General features: G+C 42.0%; 1 protein-coding gene across 2 annotated transcripts in view; it reads right to left on the bottom strand.

Annotated features, from left to right (window-relative positions):
- PRKAR1B (protein kinase cAMP-dependent type I regulatory subunit beta) overlaps positions 1-18,906 on the bottom strand; it is a 91,765-nt gene that overhangs the window by 19,681 nt on the left and 53,178 nt on the right. For both annotated transcript variants that reach the window (XM_050980141.1, XM_050980140.1), the window contains exons 7-8: positions 12,071-12,229; positions 3,251-3,311 (exon numbers count right to left, since the gene is read on the bottom strand). In XM_050980141.1, the coding sequence (XP_050836098.1) occupies positions 3,251-3,311; positions 12,071-12,229 (220 nt within the window). The remainder of the gene's footprint in view (positions 1-3,250; positions 3,312-12,070; positions 12,230-18,906) is intronic.

The following is an 18,906-nucleotide window of genomic DNA, read 5'->3' on the forward strand; positions in this document are numbered from 1 at the left end:
CTCCAGTTGGGGAACATGAATGTATTTATTCATTGTGTCTCAGCCATCAGTGATCACCCAGATATCAATCTGAAAAGCTGGACAGGAAAAGTTGGCTCTGGTTCCTCGCTCCTGCAATCTGATCCGAGCTGCCCTGGCACTGCCACTGCCTGGAGCAGCTCAGGAGCTGCTGGAGATATGGGAGCACCCCAGATTGCCTCACCACATCCCACACCAGGTGTCAGGACAAGTCCTGCAGTGTTTTCATCAGAGCTGCTCTCATTTCCTTGGGTAGGTGATGCAGAGTGTCCATCTCAAGGATGGCTGAGACCACCAGAGCAAAGGGCCAGACCCTGGTGGCACGAGCAGCAGGAGACCAGAGGCACCCAGGTTGATGGATGTGTGAAATGTCACTTCTTCTTCATTTGCCATTGTTTTCCTTTTCATCCATCTCTTAAAGGAGAAAAGTTATAAAACTTAAAAAAAATCTGTAATTAAAAATGATGGGTCTGGTCTAGGACCAACAGAGCAAAAGCAGCCTGTGATAGGGGTGCTCATCACCCACCTGCACCTGCCCCAAACCCCCACCATGGCAAGGGACATCCAGGGCTGCTCAGGGTCCCAGTGCCCTCCCCTGCCTTGGCTAAGGGATGGATTCCACCTGCCCTGCCCTCAGGGAGGAGGTGCCACCCATGTCTCTCTCCAACACACATCTGCATGAGAACTCAAGAGAGTGAATTGTACTTGAACTTTTGTACTTTGATCAGATTTGACTGAAAAATTACAGGTTTAAGAGTTATTAAAAGCAACAGATAATACAATGATTTAACCTTCACTGCCTCAAAAAGCTGGGCTGAAATTCATGTCCCAGAGCTCTGCTGATTCCTACTTACTATGAATTATTGAACTAATGTATGTCAGGATACAGTTTCTGACACCAGGATTAGATGTGTGCCATTCCATCAGACTCTGGTTTCCCAATTTTTTTTTCAAAATATTGCTTAGAAGGATTATGTGAGGGTGAAAGGAAGTTCCTTAAAGTTAAAATGCCTTTTGGCTGAGCTCAAAAGAACACAATGAGCCTGGTAACAAAACCAGACCAAAGTGCTCAAAGCACCAAAGGTAAGTTTGGAGCTGACTGACACAGCTTCATGGTTTTATGCCATTTTCTTGTTGCTGTTGGGAAATTAATTGTTTCTAACATTTTCCCCACCTAAAGCACTTTCCTGGATGTTTGTGACCTTTGCTGCAGAAGAACTAACGTCAAAGACCAAGCCCATATTGTCAATGCACCATTCAAAAACTGCTCTGTTTGATTAAAAATAAGCATAAAACTCTTTCATACAGACTAAAGAAGACTTTTCCTTTTCTTTTTTTTTTTTAAAGAGCTCAGTAATTAACAATGAAAAGAAAGAGCCTCTTGAAACTTCTTCTTCAGTTGGCTTTATGTAAAATTCAAAGCTAATTCTAGCTCTAGTCACGAAGTGTCTCTCTTTTGTCTGAGGGAACTGTACCACTACAAATACATTGGTTAATAAATCTTGCAAACAGAGCATTATATAGAATATTCTACAAGTTTTAGTTTTAGAGTTGAAGTATCAGATAAATTAGACCACATGTAATGTTTCTGCAACGCCTAAATTGGATATATCAATTCACAACTTTAATTAAACACCAGAAAAAAATTTAAAAGTATTGCTTCTTTCATAAGCAACTACTGATAATCTAAAAAAATCCTTAGATTTAAAAAAAAAAAAGTGACTCTTGCAATTATACAGCTAATTACAGACACTGGACAGACCTTGGAAAAAAGAAACATAAGAAGCAGGTAGAGGTTTTTCCACCAGGAAATCACTGAGTTCTGACCACAGTAAGGGATAAAGTGAAGTTGGCTTTTCAGTGCCATTTTGAGATTTCTAAAATATCTTTCTGTTTTGCAGGTGTCATCTACTTTTTAGACATGTCAAAGAGATCCTTACACATTTCACCTAAATTTCCATGCTCCTGCAATGATGTGTTATTTTGTTCACTGCTTTTCTGTACTTAAAAAAAGTTCAAATCCTGAAGTTCTTCCTCTTTTTTTGAACCAAGATTCAAAAGCCACACTACAAATTAGGCTCTAATTACAATGCAAACCACAATGAAGGAATGTGTTTAAGGAAGCACATCTCTGAATAACCTTTCTACTCTGAAATTGTTTTGAGATGTCTCATTGTTGTAATTGCTCCTCATTAGTGCAGGTGCACAGATTCTTTTTTTTCTTTAAATACTCATTGTAATTTGGTATAATTTGTGCTCTTAATTTAGGAAGATTTAAATTAAGCATAAAAGAAGGATTTGAAATTATGAAAACTTCATTAATAGGCGAGCAACGTACTTGGCCTCACTTTAAGCACACAAATGTAATTGAAAATCTCATGGATAGCACCTCTCAGAAGTTCAAGTATACTCTCACTGAGACACTCTCATATTTCAGGTACCTCAGCTTGAATGGTAGGTGAACATCATAAACAAAAAAAACCAGAAAAATTTTAAGCAGAAATATAAATACTTTAATTATATAGCAAATAAATCCTGAACTGTTTTTTTCCAAACAGCCCCAACAAAAACATGATGTTTCTCCTACAGAATCAACAACTCATTGTACTGTCTAACACTGTCCTCCTTATTAGAGGCTTTTGTTCTCCTAATGGTGATTGATTGGTCAGGCATTATGGGTTTGTTGTTTTTCCTACTGAAGGCCATCAAGAACATGTCCAAATTTCGTGGCTATCACATTAATCAAAGGGAAACAAAATCCAAGGACAAGAAGCTAAACAGATGTTTTAAGAATGTGAGACAGGGGCTGTAAAATGCACAGAAGAAAAAAGATCAGTCCAGTTTGATTTGTAAGGTTGGTTTGTGTCGTGCACACAAACACTGTATTCTTGCAGGAAAAAGCTTCTCACCTGTTCCCTGGGAGGATGGAACTGGACCTTATGACAAATTCATATCTCTGCACTGCTTTCTGCTCTATCCACATGATCTTTACTCAGCAGCAGCTACTGAAAGTACCAGAGTGTGCTGCTCCACCTTTAGTGCTGCAAACACTAAAGTTAAAGAAGGAGAAAAACAAAAAGGGCCCTTTACACTTTCATTCCTTCAGAAACAACACAATGTGAGACCTTCTGTCTGAGCACTGCTCCTTTCATCGTGCCATCAAAGATCAAAATTCATCCTGCCAGCGTGAATAGCAGAGAAACCAACAGCCAAGTTCCAAAGGGCAACTGACCCAAAATGGAGACCTTGCTCAGGAATTCTTCGTACATCTTCCTCTTCCTCAGAGTGCTGCCCTGTTATTACAGGAGAGAGAAAAAGGAGGCAGAACATTACACAAAAGTATTTTTGTGATTTCTTCCTACAGCTGCTCCTTTTTATTTTTTTTTCCCCCCTCCCTTTCCAAATCTTAAGCATAGCCAGTGTAAACAGCCTCAGGCAAACGTTTCCCCATAAAATGTCTGGGCAAGTTGTACTGCTGATAAGCAAAGACAGAAGGACTCAAATTCAATCCTGCTGTAATTTCACTGACTTCACTGGTGTTACTGGACACTGCAGATGAATTGTATCCATTTACAGGCATTCTTTTTAAAGCCTGAACTTCATCAATTAACTGTTTAGCTAATTCAATACATATCTTGTTGCCAATGAGGCTCTTTGCAGCTTCAAAGTAGGATAAAACTTAAAATGTCCCCCTTGTAGATCCCATTCTTTTAGTTTAAAAACTCTTTAATGACAAATAAACCTGTAAAATCTGTAAACCTGGTTAGTATTCTGTACAGTGCTGTATCTATTGTTATGCTGAGCAATCCATTCATATTATCATTTTAACAAGATTTAAGCATTTGGGAGCAGACAATCCATCAATGTGTGTGCAGCCACCAGCACAGTCATTCCCATTCTACTGAGATTTTGTTGTGTGATAAATTTCTAAGACACCTTCTCCTTTCATGGTGTTTGATCAGCAAGACAGAAACCACAAGCAGCTGTTCCAGCATGCATTTTTGAAGGTGATTCATGTAGGAATAATTATGATGAAATTTTACCAATACAAAAATAAAAATAATGAATGCATCCTTAATTCCTTCTGCAGTGACATGAAAGTCTTGTAAAGAAATTCTTCCCAGGTACCAAAAAGGAACTCCAGGGCCTGCCTTGGTCCAGTGCAGTTGGTTCCACACTGGTGACACCCCAGATCACTCCTGCCAGGCAGATTTCCTGGGGATGTCAAAGGCTGCCTGGTGCCTCCTACACAAATCTACAAGGCACAACACAAGAATAATACATTGATCCTCTCAAGAAAAGGAAAACAAAGATGCCATTTATTCATAGACTGGGCAGAGAGTGTCTGCCATAGAAAAAGTCACTTCTCTATTCCTCCTCCTCCAAGTGACCACTTGTGGGTGCTGGGGATAGAGAAGGGGAAAGGAGAAGAAACGTTTTTCCCTCCGGTGTGAAAGCAACCAGAAGTGTTCTGGGTATGAAAATGGGAATAGCTGATGTATTCAAGAATTAAATATCATCCCTCTTCCTACAAGTGCTGTGCAGGTGGGGCTGCAACAACCCCCAAAGCACCACAAATCCTTCCAGCAGCATCAACAGGTTTCGGCCCCCACTAGAATCAGCCAGGTGCTCTCCTCTGGGGACATCTCCCATTTGTGCCCCTGTCCTGGGGTCACCCCTGCTCCCACAGAGCCCCAGCAGGAGCTGCCACTGTTCCCAGGTAGCTGTGGATCAGCAGCAGCAGCAGCAGCAGCTCCCGAGGCTCCCCCTGCGCGCCCCGGCCGTAACTCCGGGCTGGTGCTGACAGTTCTGCTCAGCGATAGCATCGCTCACCCTGCTCTGACCCCTCTGTCTGACTAACTTGGTGCTCAACCTCGGGGGGCCCCGGCAGCATTTGAAGTGCCAGAAAGAAAAAAAGTAGAGAACTTCAAACACGGGAGGCTCTGGAAGCCACGCCAGCCTCTGACAGCTCGCTGGGAGACAAAGAATGGAAAACTGGACACTGCAGTTGTTGCTTTCCTCCCTGCAATCGAGTGGAAATGAGAGCAGCAAAATTGACAGCTGTGGAAAACCAGATTGGTGGTTTAGTTTGATGGGCTGGACACCCAGGGACAGATGTGGAAAATGCTTTTAAAATGACTTGTGGACACAGAGGAATTTTAAGAAGCAGTAATCAGTAGCCATAAGTGATGCCTGACCACGGCTTTGAGTATTTAGAGATGCAGACAAGACCCAGGAAGGTGAGAATTGCAGCCATCCCACCTGGCCCAGACAGAAAGAGCCCACCACTTCCTACAGGAACACAGGTGTGCTATGCCTTGGCTAAACTAAGCCAGGGCAGAGTACAGAATCCACAGCGAAGACAAGTGCAAAAGCAAAACTGAAGTGGAAATAGTTAATTAAATGTGCTGTTACAATTTTTTGTATTGCCTATTATCTAGAACCCCTCTTAATGCATAGCTACCCTGCCTTAAATATCCCCTGTCAGAATGATCCCACGGGGGTGAGGGAGAGCCTGGGCCCAGGGAAGAACAAGTGACTGGGGCTTAGGGCTGCTGTTTGCCAGCACATGCACTGAAACCCAAGGAGACCCTGCTGATGGCTCCTGACTCATCCTGCAGGATGGCTCCCTCCATCCCTTCCTCCCTCTCTCCTCAAAGAGACAAACAGCAGCCCCTGGGTGGTAGAGCTTCACCTCAGGCTGCCCAGGCAGGCACTGGAACTTCCTCTGCTTTTTCAGAGCATCTGAGGCTGGATCCAGGTTGGCACAACCAGATCCCAAATTCAGTTCCAGGTAGGAGAAGCCTGGCTCACCCTTATGCACACTGTCTTTATTTGAGTGTGTGTTCCTGCTGCAGCTCTCACAAGCAGAGTGAGGGGAAGGATTTTGAGAGATCAGTACTGTAGCGCAAGCTAAAAACAAACCAGCAGTGGAATTCCAGCCAACCAACCATGTGTTTATTTCCATTGGTATTAACCATCTTTTCTTCCATGAAACAGAGAGAGAACATAGAATTACAGGACCATAGAATGGCTTGGGTTGGAAGGGACCTTAAAGATCATCTTTAGTTCCTTCCAACCTACTTTGGCCAGCCTGATATTCCTCTCTCATCCCCTCCCAGGCACAGTGTCACCTCTGACTTCTGATGTCCTTTTTACACTTCTTTTCTTTAGCTGCTTTACCCAAATTGCTGGGGCCAGGGCTATGAACAGCACCACAATCTCCTCTCCTTCCCTTCAGGTGCCCTCTGCAGAAGTGCCAACCTGTGCCCTCCCTGGCACACGTGCTGGGTCTGTCCTCATGCAATATTTTCATGGAGCTCCCAGAAGGAGCAGCAATTACAACATTTACAGACTATTAGATGCTGAAAATTCACCAGAGCAGGAAAATAACAAAAAGGGACCTGGAGACGTTAGAAATGGGGCTAGAAAATAATAGAATGAGCATCCATTTGGAAAATAGAACTAATTTTAAAGAAATCCAAAGCAGAGATATTTGACATACAGAAGACCTGCAAGTTGTAAAGCTGAAAGAGATTCACAGGCAGGAGGTGAGACCTGCATCAGACTGCAACAAGAACACAGCCAAGGCTATTTTGGTCTGCACAGGCAAAGATATCATCCAGGAATGAAGTTTAGAGGCTCCATCTCCGTGGCTCAGATGTGACGGCGCCTGGTGTGCTACATTCTGTCTCGGTACCTCTCCTCCAGAAATGTGCTCCCAAATCCAACAGAGCTTGAAGAAATGCTAAAACACTCAGGGAGAGCTGATAAGGAAGGAGCAAAACAAATCCAGCCTGTATTTGTTGGCTCAGCACTGGGATCATAGGTATGTCATCCTCATAGCTAGCATGCACTGTGGCAGGGGTTTGAAGTAGACAGTGATAATTATCTACAGATATATGACAGAAAGAGAGGGCAATTCAGTACAGCATAACTTGACATAACTCAAAGTAATGGGAGAAAATCAAGAAAATCTAATTTAAGATCAATATCAAAAAAGTTTTCCAATGAAGGAATTATTCTCTCACAGAAAAGTTTCCCAAGGGAAGCAGTAGAAATCTTACAGCTTAAGCCAGATAAAAACAATAGTAAATGTACATGAATAATTCTGCACTGGCAAGGTTCTTGATGGCATGTTTTAAAAAGTCTTTATTAATTCTGATTTTTTCTATCCTATTAATATCTTATTTCAATAGTTGCTGCTTCTCCCTCTCCCTCTTCTCCTTTGTTCACTTTCTCCTTGGCTCTGAGCTGTCAGGCACAAGCTCATCTCCTCAAAGGCAGTGGCTCCCATTAACTACAAAGCCTTGTTAATATTCTCAGCTGCAGTGCTCCTCCCTGAGACAGTCCCAAGGAGAAACAAGATCACTCTCATTCCTCAAATCCACACAGAAAAGGCCTCAAAGCCATTTTTAGGACCATTTAATGTTGCAAGGCCTAGGCTTAGCTTAAGCAATACACAGGCTGGGGAAAATGAATGCCCCAGAGACTGTAACAGGTCCTTGAGTTCCTATTCAGCATCTGTTTCATCTCATTTCCAACTGCCCTTTCCCTGTTTTCTTCCATTTTTTTCTTCTCATTCCTCCAGTCCAATCTTTCTTTGTCCCTCCAGCATTCTTTGTGTCTTGTTTCCAACCCATTTTTTTCAGGTGGAGCTGATTGAGTCCTTCCTGGAAATCCCCACCTTCAGTAAGAAGCCAAACAAATGTCCACTGAGAGGCAAAGCATGACTCAAGTTTCAAAGCAAGAGTTATCCTGGCAGGAGGTGCCAGAATGGACTTCAGGACTGCACAGCCCCATTTAATCCCTGGTTAAGCTGTTCCTGAATGATGCTTTGGGTGTACATTCCTGCTGGAGCATGAAAGGAAGAGCCCCTGTGCATCCTGGCCATGGGCACCAAGCAGCCCACACGTTCCTGGTGCTCTGTGACACAGATGTCAGGTGGATTGCAGCCCTTGGAGCTGCTTTCTGCTTTGGCCACCACACAAACTACATTTTATGGCAACCCAAAATCCTCCTGACTTTATTTTATCTCAGCTGAAAAAAACCCTGCTTGTTAAAGCATTTGTTCTCGGGTTCAAAGCTGTAAAAAGACAGTAGAAGAAAATAGCCTAAAGAAAATGAAGTATAACATTAGGAACTGACTATCCTTGATTTGTCACAACTTACAAACCAATGTTATAACTCACTTTCTGGGAGCAGTTTGCCAAATAGGCCAAATGTATTGAATCCCACACAGCTCCACTCTCAGAGCCAGGTACCTTGGAGCATGGAAACTAGAGGGGAGTTAAATTATCCTGGATCAAGTCCCCCTAAAGAAGAAATTGCAAGAAATTAATACTTCAAATTTTCTCAGTCTGGGAACTGAATTGTCTAGGGGATCAATCTGATGTTGGGATAGAGACATTTGCTTCTCTGGTATTTGTGGTATTTGCTATATTTAGAATACAAATATTGTACTACCCTGGGATGTTCCCCATTCCGTGATGCTCTCCAATCCAAATCGCAAAGAAGAGGGCAGCAACTTGAGAAGCCTATGGCAGAAAAAAATCCTGGGCTCTCTCCCAGAAGAATGTAAGTAAATAAATGTTGAATATATACACAAGTGTGTGTGTCTGTGCCCGTGTGCACACACACAGAGAACATATACCTAAAAGAATTTGCAACAGAGTGAAAAGTATGTAACCCAGCAGAGATGATTCTATGAAATAAATGGAACACACAGATGGACAGATAATTTGTGAGTGTACCACAGAGGGAACATGTTGAAGTGGTTTTTTGTACCCCACCTAATACAATGAATTTCATGGTGTAATTCTTTGTCAAGGACTGCAGTTTCACTGCACATTCTGACAAAAAGACCCATCCCAACATTTACAATCATCACAGCTGCTAAAACAAACTTGAATGTGACCTTCAAGCCATCAGGGTACCTTAGCTGAGACAATGAAATATAAAGAAATATATCTGTTTCAACAAACTTCCTTTGGGACAGGCTAAATAATAAATGGATGACAAGTGTAACAAAAAGCCAGCAGGAACTTTCTGCATCAGGCTTTGTCCATCCATAAAAAGGAAACCCCAAACTGCAAACCTCCTGAGATACATTTTATTCATACCATAAAGCAGTCAGGATCAATGAGACACGTAAGTGGGGAAAATGGCACTAAGCAGAAATAAAAGCAAGAAATTTATTAAATGCAAAGCAAAGGACCAAAATAGAGCCTGCAAGGAGAAATGAGGTGGAGAGTCAAGTGTCTCATGACAGGATAAAATCTTTTTGGCAAGTGTGGATCTGAAGGCATGATTTGCAAATAAATATTTACAACTTGAATAAAATTTCAACACTTGACTGAGAAAACACGGGGCTGGTCGTGGCAGGGAAGGAATGCAGACAAGAGAAATAACTATCTGGGGTTATGGAGGGGCTTTATCTGACCATAGCAAAATTCTTTGGCAGAAAAAGGTCATTTATTCCTTGGACAAAAGGATTTGCAACCAGAAAATAAGAAAAGAGAAACCCACTTGCTCCCAAATGCAAGTATAACATTATACTTGCATTTGTAGTATCTTAAATGTATATAGATATATGTAGTATCTTAAATGCTACACTTCAAAAGGTACCCTAAGCATTACTACTCCTTATTTAAAGGCAGAAGTATTTATACATTCAAACTACCCAGTTAGAGGCTAAATGTGGCAGGAAACCACATTTCTGGGAGTTGAGAGGCAGCCACTACTACACTTGAACTGAGCACAGCAAAAGCAGCCCCATAGTGGTGGAGTCAGCTCCAAGTATGAAATGCAGCCACTGAAACATGATGTAATTAATTCTTAGGCTTGAGGAAAGGTGCAGAGAGCCACTGTAACCTGCCCTCACATGACTGCACAAAGACAGGTGTCTCATTTCACCTACAGCAACAAAGTTATCCACCCTGCACCTACAAATAAATGGGAAGGTGACAGGATTCATTCAGTGTGGATGGATAAATTGCATTCACCATGGACTGCATTTAAAATTGGACATTTTCTACACCTGCAGCAAATAATTTACCAAGAAATATTTCCTATCTCAGTACTAATAATGCTGTCTGGGTATCTAACACAGTGCAACAGACCAATTTTTAGTGGCCTCAGCTGTGGAAAAAAACCACAAGAAGCAAGAGAGGGAGAGAAATATATCCATTATATCCATGTTAATCAAAAAGTCTCATTGACTGCAGAAACTGAGCTGGGTAAGGTACAGCAGGCACTAGCCCAGAGAACATGTAAATTAATTGGAAAAGCACTTAGCACTACTAGAAACAAACAGAAGTACAACCATAATATTCAGCTTGTATGTATGGCCCAAACTAGCATTAAAAACACAGTCTTTCCCACTTGGGACTTTAAATCCTTTTAGCAAAGTCCTGTCTCTGCATCAAATATTCATCCTCTGAAGTGCTATCAGGTGGTAATGGGAACAGGACCAAACTTGACAGCTCACAGGGCTGGCTGATTTTAGGTACCTCTAGTTCCATCAACACCAACACTGATATCACCTCCAGGCTGCAAAGCCTGTGAACTTGTCCCTTCAATTCCTCACCGAAAGCTCACAGGCAGCTGCAGAAAGTTCTGCTTAAAGAGCCAAGGAATACGTGCCTTGTCCTGACATTTATTTCTCTCCTACATTCCTTCACTTTTGAATTTTGGATTCTTCCTTGTAACTTGCAGGTTCATCCCACCAGTTATCCCAGACACCCCTCCACTGCATCCTTGTAGGACATGGGACAAATAAGCTGGGTGTGCCTCTTACATCTCTTTAGAAATTCTGCTCTGAGTTTTAGAATTACCTCTGCCTTCTTGCCTGCACTGGGAACCTTTCAAAACTATTCATCCTGCTTACCCACAAGAGAGAAGACAAAACACTTTTCATAATTTTTCCTCAATTTGTCTTGGGGCCATCAGGCCGAATATTTTGGGGTAGAATAAATTTCCATCAGCTGTACTCTCCTAAATGCCAGTGTGATGTTTGTTTATGTGACACTGAACTCAGCCCATGAAATAGGGAGTGAAAACCAGCAGTGCTCATGCAGACACCCAACAGCCATCACACAGGGTAAACAAAGATCACTTTTACCCTGCTGCTTAAGAATTAATCATTTAAGGGTAACATCTACTCAGTTCCTTTGCTGGTTTTTCTGTTTTCTGTAACACCCACTGGAAATACAGATGATCTCAAAATTGTTAGTCTGAGAGCACAGTGTCATTTCCTCCAGATCAGAATGGAACAATGCAGCTTTGAGAGACAAGTCCTATTGAGAAATAAGCTTTACACAGAGTAATGTCTGTTAATTATCAAAAAGAAAGGAATATTTTACGGAGAAGGAAGATATGCACATGGACATTGGAACAAACTCATAAAAAAGTTATGACTTTGCTGAAGTTAATTATCTGTCAAGGTTTCCATTATAAACTCACCACTGAAGAACCAACAGCAAATCCATAAGCTAGCACACGCCCCAGGTGCCACAAAGGTCTGCAGAGCTTTGCTGCAGGGACCAGGGAGTTTGAAAGGAGCAGAGCAATGAATCATTAGCAGCTACAACCCCATGGTATGTGTGGCTGGGTGCTGGCTAACAAAGATGGAGGGCACAGTCCAAGCAAGACTTTTTATTATTTTAGTGGAGCTGGGTTTACTTTCTATCACCTGCCTTGAGGAATGTAATACAAGATCAGACAAAGACTTCACAGGCAAGGGGTGCTGCTGAGAGATATTTCCAGGCTCACGAGAAGGAGAGGATTTGCATAGCTTTGGTGGGTAACAGAGGCCTCCTGAGGTTTTCATTCACAGAACAGTTATGCATAATGTTTCTCAATTGCATTTCTGACTCAGCTCCTTTCTAGTGAATCCTGTCCCCTTTTCTTTCAGCTCACTTCATTCAGCTACTCGGTGATTTTGCCATGTCCGCTCTCTTTCACACGGAAGCACCAGAGCACTCTGAACACAGAGCTGCAAAAGAAAGTACAAAATACCCACTCCAGAAGGAAGCCCCTCCCATGAGCTCACCATCAAGATGCGTCTGTAGCTGTCTCTGTCGATGCCCCAGAGCTTCAGGTCTGTCTTGGCCTTGACGGTGGCAGCCCGGGGCGTTCCGTAGATCAGCGCCAGCTCCCCGAAGCTGCCTCCTTCCCCAATGCTGGTCACCCACTCCCCGTTGACATAAACCTACCACAGCACAGGACAAAAGAGTCAAAAGCAGTTTGGGCACTCAGTTGGAGTTCTCCTCCTAACTGCCTAAAAGGCTGGTAGCAATTTCCTTTCTAATTGTCAGTGTTGGGGACATAGAAGGAAAACAAGAGCGTGACGCTTCCGACAGTCGGTCCCAAAGAGGGGAACAACCTGCTCTGTGGACAGAATTTCAAGTTGTCTTGCTTCAGCACAATGACTTTATTTACTCTCTGGGTTTTCAGCTCCCATGGTTAGCTGGCATCATGTTTTCCCCCTTGTGTTCAAGGCTCAGGCAGTCAGCAAGCAGAACTGTCACAACTCTGGCTTTTTATTAACACTGTCAGACTTGAAAGGAAGGAGGTTTGTTGATATGTGTAATGAGGATTACTGAAATGTGCCATGGCCATGAAATGAAAAACAGTCAAAACAAGGAAATATCTTTTGAAAAGGAACTTTTTTTTTCTTTTCTTCCCTAAGCCTAGTGCCTCCAAAACCCATTTAAATGTAACTATACAGATCTCCCTTAGTGAAGATGACTAAGGGCTTTGGACTTGAGAAGCTCTAAGCAGAATGACCCTTTAACATCAGCTCTAGAGAACTCAGGAAGCAGAATTTGACCCACATCCTATTTAGGTACTACATCCTCTTGGAACATGCTATGAATGGATACCACTATTGCCATACTTTTCCTGGATGATGTTTAATTTGAGAAGAATTCCTGCACTTGAGTGCTGTGTGACATCTTCCCTGGAGGAAGGGGACTCATGCAGGTGTTTTCTGCTGGGCAGCTTTCTCCTCACTATTTATTCATGAACAATGCTGCTCGTGAGCCAAAAGAGTGCATGCAAAGGCTGCTGTGGACTGTGCATTCTGCAGCTTGCTATAAACTACACCATAAACCCTTTCAATTCTGTCACTGTGCCTGTGAGTTTGGAGGGGAGGGCAGGAAAGACTGGGTGCATTTACTCAGGGCAGGATATACCCCAACCTGTTTTAGGCCAGTAACAGCACAAATCAACCAGTATTAATTTAATCTGCTTGGAAGTTCTGTGAAGAAAAATAACATGGAAAAAAAGGCCAGTATTCTCATCTTAAGCAGAAAAGTTTTGCAGAGGCAAAGACCATAACCTGACACCAATTAGTGAGTAATAAACTAGCAGTTTTTAAAAAATGCATGAATTAGAGCTGTGCTCAAGCTGAGCATGAGAAAAGATGGTGACCAAAATAAATGAACTGGGGTCAAAACTCAACAACCTGTCGGTATTAATTTTAATTCCATCTTCGTTTTATGATGAAAAGGCATAATACAAAATACAGCTGGAATCAATCCCAATTTATCTTCACAATATTCAATTAAGATTTGCTCCAGCTCCTACTGAGGCCAGTGAAATGCTGTTTCAGTGGGAGATGGATGAGGCCACGAAGCAGTTCAGCTGATCAAGAGACCTCTTGGGTGTCAGCTGAAAAGGAGCAGCTGAACTCCAGGCAATGTGGTGGCTCCTGGTGCTCCTGGAACATCTGAGGATCAAGGGGCTTAAAAATAAAGGGTAAAAATAATCCCAAACAGGCAGGTGGTTGCAGACTGCCAAGAAAAAGCTGAAGCCACAAAAGCTAAAGCTTCATTTCATCACCATGACAGGATGAATGTCACCCAGGAGAATATCACACAAGAGAACAGCAACAGCCTTCCCTTTCAAACTTTCACACTCACCACAGAAAGAAAATCTCACAGAACATTGAATCTACTTTTGATTCTCCTCATGATGAAAAAAAATGAAAGCAAAAAAAGAAGTTTTAAAAAAGCCAGGCAAACCCAAGCAGTTTCCTGGTGAAACGAGCGGGTAATTCTGTGGTTTCTTTTTTTTTTTTTTTTTTTTTTTTTTTTTTTTTTTTTTTTTTTTTTGTGGGACAAGCAGGAGAAATGGATGAATAAAATGAGGATTCTGAAAGGCTTGTACCATGGTGAGAATGTATGAACATTTCTAAACTCTATTGGTTCATTGCAACTTTGCCCAGATGCCTATTTGGCTGCAGGGACACCCTCCTTCTGTGGGAATTTCACTGGATTTGCTACACTCCAGCAATCCATGTGTTCTCAGCAAAAAGTCTCAGGGATGCTGGGGAAAATCTAAATTCCAATGGGTTTTGGATCACATCCTGAGTGTCAACTGAGATGGTACCCTTGACTCTTTTTCAGCACACCAAAAATACATGTGTGTGTGCAGAGAACATGCCCTTCTCTTGAACAACACAGATTTTGTTACTGCAGAAGGGTCTGAATTATAAGCAGGAATATAAACTTATTCCAACACATATTTTTTAAGCAACATGGTGACACTTCTTGTTAAAGCAGTGTGCAGGATGTGACTGCAGCCCAGAGAGGGGAATTATGCTGGTAGAACTCAAGACAGAGCCAGTGAGGGATGGACATTAAATATTGCATTAAATGCTGTTGTTATTTAGAGAGGCTGCTACTGAGCTGCTCTAAGACTCCTTTAATTTTGCTGTCCTGCTTGACAAGACTGTACAAAGCATGTTTGACACCTTGCCTCAAACAGTTTATGCACATGGCCATTCCTCCACCCTAAGGGTGCCAGGTTCAAAGTGCTCTGAGGTGAAACCAGTCACTGATCCCACAGTCACTGGGCCCAGCACCCCCCAATAAAATGTCATTTCCAATATCAGGCTCTGAGAAAGAAAACAGTTGGAGAATAAGCTGTTTTCTAGAAGCAAAACCATTGGACTTCATTCTCTGCAAAGGCCTAAGTCAACACTCAACTTTGTGTTTGTGATGAAGTTAAAGTGCACTGATGGCACACTACAAAGCCATCCTGCCCTTTAACAGAGTTCAGCTGCACTATAAATCCCTTTAAAATAGATTTTTTAAAAAGGAGTGGAAAGGAAAGAAGCTCTGTTTGTAAGGTGTGGGAAGCAGAGCTATTTAAGGCTCAGAACAGCTTATGAAAGTCGATTTTATATGGCAGCAGCTCAGATGATCTCCCTATTTATCCTAAAAAATGCTGGGCTGAGGTTTTGGCTGAGCCAGTTTTAGGCATTTGTGAACTCTCACCAAAGTGGTGAGTGCATAAATGAATTATTCCTAATTGTCACTTGACCTGCCAGTCACAGATCCATAACAGCTGGAACCTTCTTTCATGCAGCTGAAAAGTGGAAGTGCAGATGCCCAAATATGACCAAGCCATCAGAGACCACCTGCTTTTCACAGAGCAAAAGTACTTTATTTCTATAATATATTTCTGCTTTGTTTCTATTGGTTTCAATCATCTAATATGAGCACTGCAGTTCCTGGGGGCTTGAGAATCACACAGTTTGGTTCATTTAATTATGTTTTTAGGAGGCAAATGGGCTGTGATATCCATGGGCACAAACTGTGGGAGAAGTTGCAGAATCATCCAACATCCAGTGCCACAGGAGTGAATCTGGGCCTCCCTCACCTTCTTGTTCTTTCTCTGGAGATGCAGAAAGGAACCTTGCCATGAGCATTTTGCCTCGAAGGCAGGAGAGGAACATCTATCTCTGAGCTTCACTGGAGTGAATTGATCTTTCCTTTAAATTTTTATTGCTGATTTCAAGTTAATTTCTAGCATTTTAATTTTTTTTTTTTTTTTTTTTTTTTGTGCTTCCACTTTGTGATCTGTGTGGACAATCTAATTTGTTCCAGGCATGGTAAGTCTTGTCTTAAATCTTGTCTTAAATTCTCTCCCTTGTATCTGTTTGTAATAATTTGTGCTTTGTGTCTTGTCAAGCCTTACTATTCGTCCTCTAAAAATGAAGATGGGTTTTATTTATTCTTGGAAAAATGAACAAGCCTTAGACATGAGGGGTATTTTTATGTGGGTAGTTTTTTCTCAAAGACAGTGTTTTATTTCTAAGTTTGAATTTCAACATATGAACTTGGAGACTGCCTTAAGAACCCTTGAAAGTTCAAGTTGAAAAACTCCAAACTTTAAAATGTTCTGCTTCAAATTTCAAAAGGCAACCTTCCAATATTAGAAAAATCATTGATGATGAAATAATTTAAACTAGAGGCAATCTATGGAATCTAACCATTAAATATAACTCATTTTTAAATCCAACAGTATTCTCACATAAAACACTGTGTAATTTTCATCTTTGTACACACAAATTAGCCAGTTTGTATATACAAACAAGGGCTCCAGGAAGATTTGATCTACAAACAAGAAATAATTTAATCTCTTGTCCACAATATTCATGTATAGCTTCGCATAGAGATTTATACAGTAAATGCAGAAATAAAGAACAAAACACTGAAAAGTTTTTTCATTTTGATTTTCACCATACTACAGCTTGGCTGCTGTTGTCTTACAAGAAGAAAACCTGAGAATGCCTGTAGAGAAAGTTGCTGTGACATTAAATAGAATAGGAAGTCTCTGGGTCTAAAAAAAACCATACATCTGTTCGAAAAGGGCGCTTTTTAAAGTAAAAAAATGTGAGGTTGTGAGATTAAAATAACAAACAGGAAGTCACTTTATACTTAGAAATATGGATTAGAGATTTTTGCAAGTCATATTTTAGCAGGTACTTTCAACATCTTTACTGGAAACTATAATTTAAGTTCTGCCAGCTCCTTCTTGGCACACGTTCCCACTTGTCTGAGCAGGAAAGCCTCCAGAAGACAAGTGACCTCTAAGACTTCAAAGTTGGTGCCTCCATCCACCTCCTGTGCCCTGTGCCCATCTGCAGGGACAGCCAGGAGATAAAATTCTCCTCAACCCTGATGTGCTAAGGAGGAAAACTGTGAAAATGCAATAATGCCAGCTTTGGTGAAAGTGTACCTGGTTTGTAGGATACAGTAGAAGAGAGGAAAATCCCATGTTTTCCAAGCTTACCTCTTCCTCATTCTAAAATCCTTCTTTTACCTGTGAAAATCTGTGCCCTTCCCTTGGCCCACAGAAGAAAATGTACAGATATTTTGTTCTGTGCCAACAGGGTTTGTTTATACTCTAAGAAAATGAAAGAGTTGAGAATGAAGTGCTATTCTATTAAAAAAATATTTTATGGTGCTTCTAATTTGACTCAGATTATTTTGTAAGGGAAAATTTTAGAAAGTTCTTACTTAGTCTGTGGGGTGCCTGTGCCAAAACTCGAACAAAAATTACTTTTACATGCTGCAGCTTTTTAAACTCAAAACACCACACATTGATTTTGTTATTCTCACTTTGTTGGTGGTTTCTGTTTGGTTTTGGTTGCTTGGTTGATAGATTTTATTGGGTTCTTTTTTCCCTTTTGTCATGACTTTCTTCCACGGGTCGGGATTTTGTGATGACACTTGTGACCTCCTTTATGTCTCTGTGTGGAAAACCAGGGTGCCTATCAGTCACAACGATTCCAGAGCAAATTGCTGCTGGAATCCACCCCTCCTGGTATTCCTGCCACTCCCAAGCAGATCAGGGAATGGCAGCAGAGACCCTGGCCAGGGGTTAAAGCCTCTGTGCACGTGCCAACACCAGCTGAACCAGGCAGAAAATGGCTCGAGGCTCGAAGTCTCAGGGTCAATTGTCTCCACTCCAAGTCACTTTTCTTTCTTGGAGAAGCATGGAAGCACGCCAAAAAAGTATCTGGCAAGGCTTAAATGAACAGCAGCTCTCTTACTAGTGGCCTGGGGTTTCCTCAGACAGCAAGGATTTCAGCAGTTCTGCCCAGAAAGTGGCAGAACTCTTCTGGGAAGCACCACCAACAGGGTGATGGTGCCTGCCCAGGGGCTCTGGGAGCTGCTGCCCTACACAGGAGCAGCTCACCCTGCCCTGGTGCCCTGGAACAGACTTTGCTCTCAGGGGGAAGATGGGATCACCTCCCTGGAGCTTCCCAGTTAATGCAGGGAACTCCCAGCCTGTGGCTCCTGCATGAGCAAACGCCTCCTGCCTTGCACAGCACCTTGCACTGGAATTCTGGGGGTGTTTTGGCTCAAGTTTTAGGAGAAGCTTAGGATGGAGAAAGAACCAAGCTGAGCAGTGGAAAGGTGCATCAGGAGGCATCTTGGGGAGTGCTGAGGTGGGGCAGTGTGAGAGCTGGTCACAGAAGAGTTTGGCCAGAAGCTAAGCTGGTCTCTGGACAAGCACAGTCCAAATTACATTTTTAAGTCTTTTTAGGAAGTATTTGTCCCACAGGTGATGTCTGTACCTGTCTCTGGTAATTGTGGTGGATATGTCCATTTTAATCTCTCCTAGCAGCTATAGGCTGATTTCAGGGGAGTAGGGAATGATAATGCTCCTGAAATCCAAGTTACAATCCAGTCAGTGAAACTCTTCCTGGTCACTGTTCTTAAAGAGCAGCGTGTGCCTACAGAATATTAACTATATTGCAATTAATTACAAGAGTTTTGCAAACTGTTTTCTGATGCCATTCAATCCCTCACTATCCCTGAGCTGAGCACTGAAGAAAGCTTTCCTAAAGGTGTTGAGAGAGGACAAAAGCTTTTTAAAGAGGATTAATCTGTAACTCAACGTGTGCATTTGCGTGTTTGCGGGTCTGGTTCAAAGCCAGTGAACTCATTAAGCTCCCTATCAGTCCCAAGCCAATTATTTTAAAACTAAATTTTAACACTGTTCTATAAATATTGCCCTTTTATTTTCTGGCCCTGTGGATGTGGCAGTGTTTGCTGTTGAGAGGGCTGTCTGATAGGAACAGTGACT

The sequence above is a fragment of the Serinus canaria genome, chromosome 14, assembly GCF_022539315.1.
Source record: "Serinus canaria isolate serCan28SL12 chromosome 14, serCan2020, whole genome shotgun sequence".
In the NCBI taxonomy this organism is placed as follows: domain Eukaryota; kingdom Metazoa; phylum Chordata; class Aves; order Passeriformes; family Fringillidae; genus Serinus; species Serinus canaria.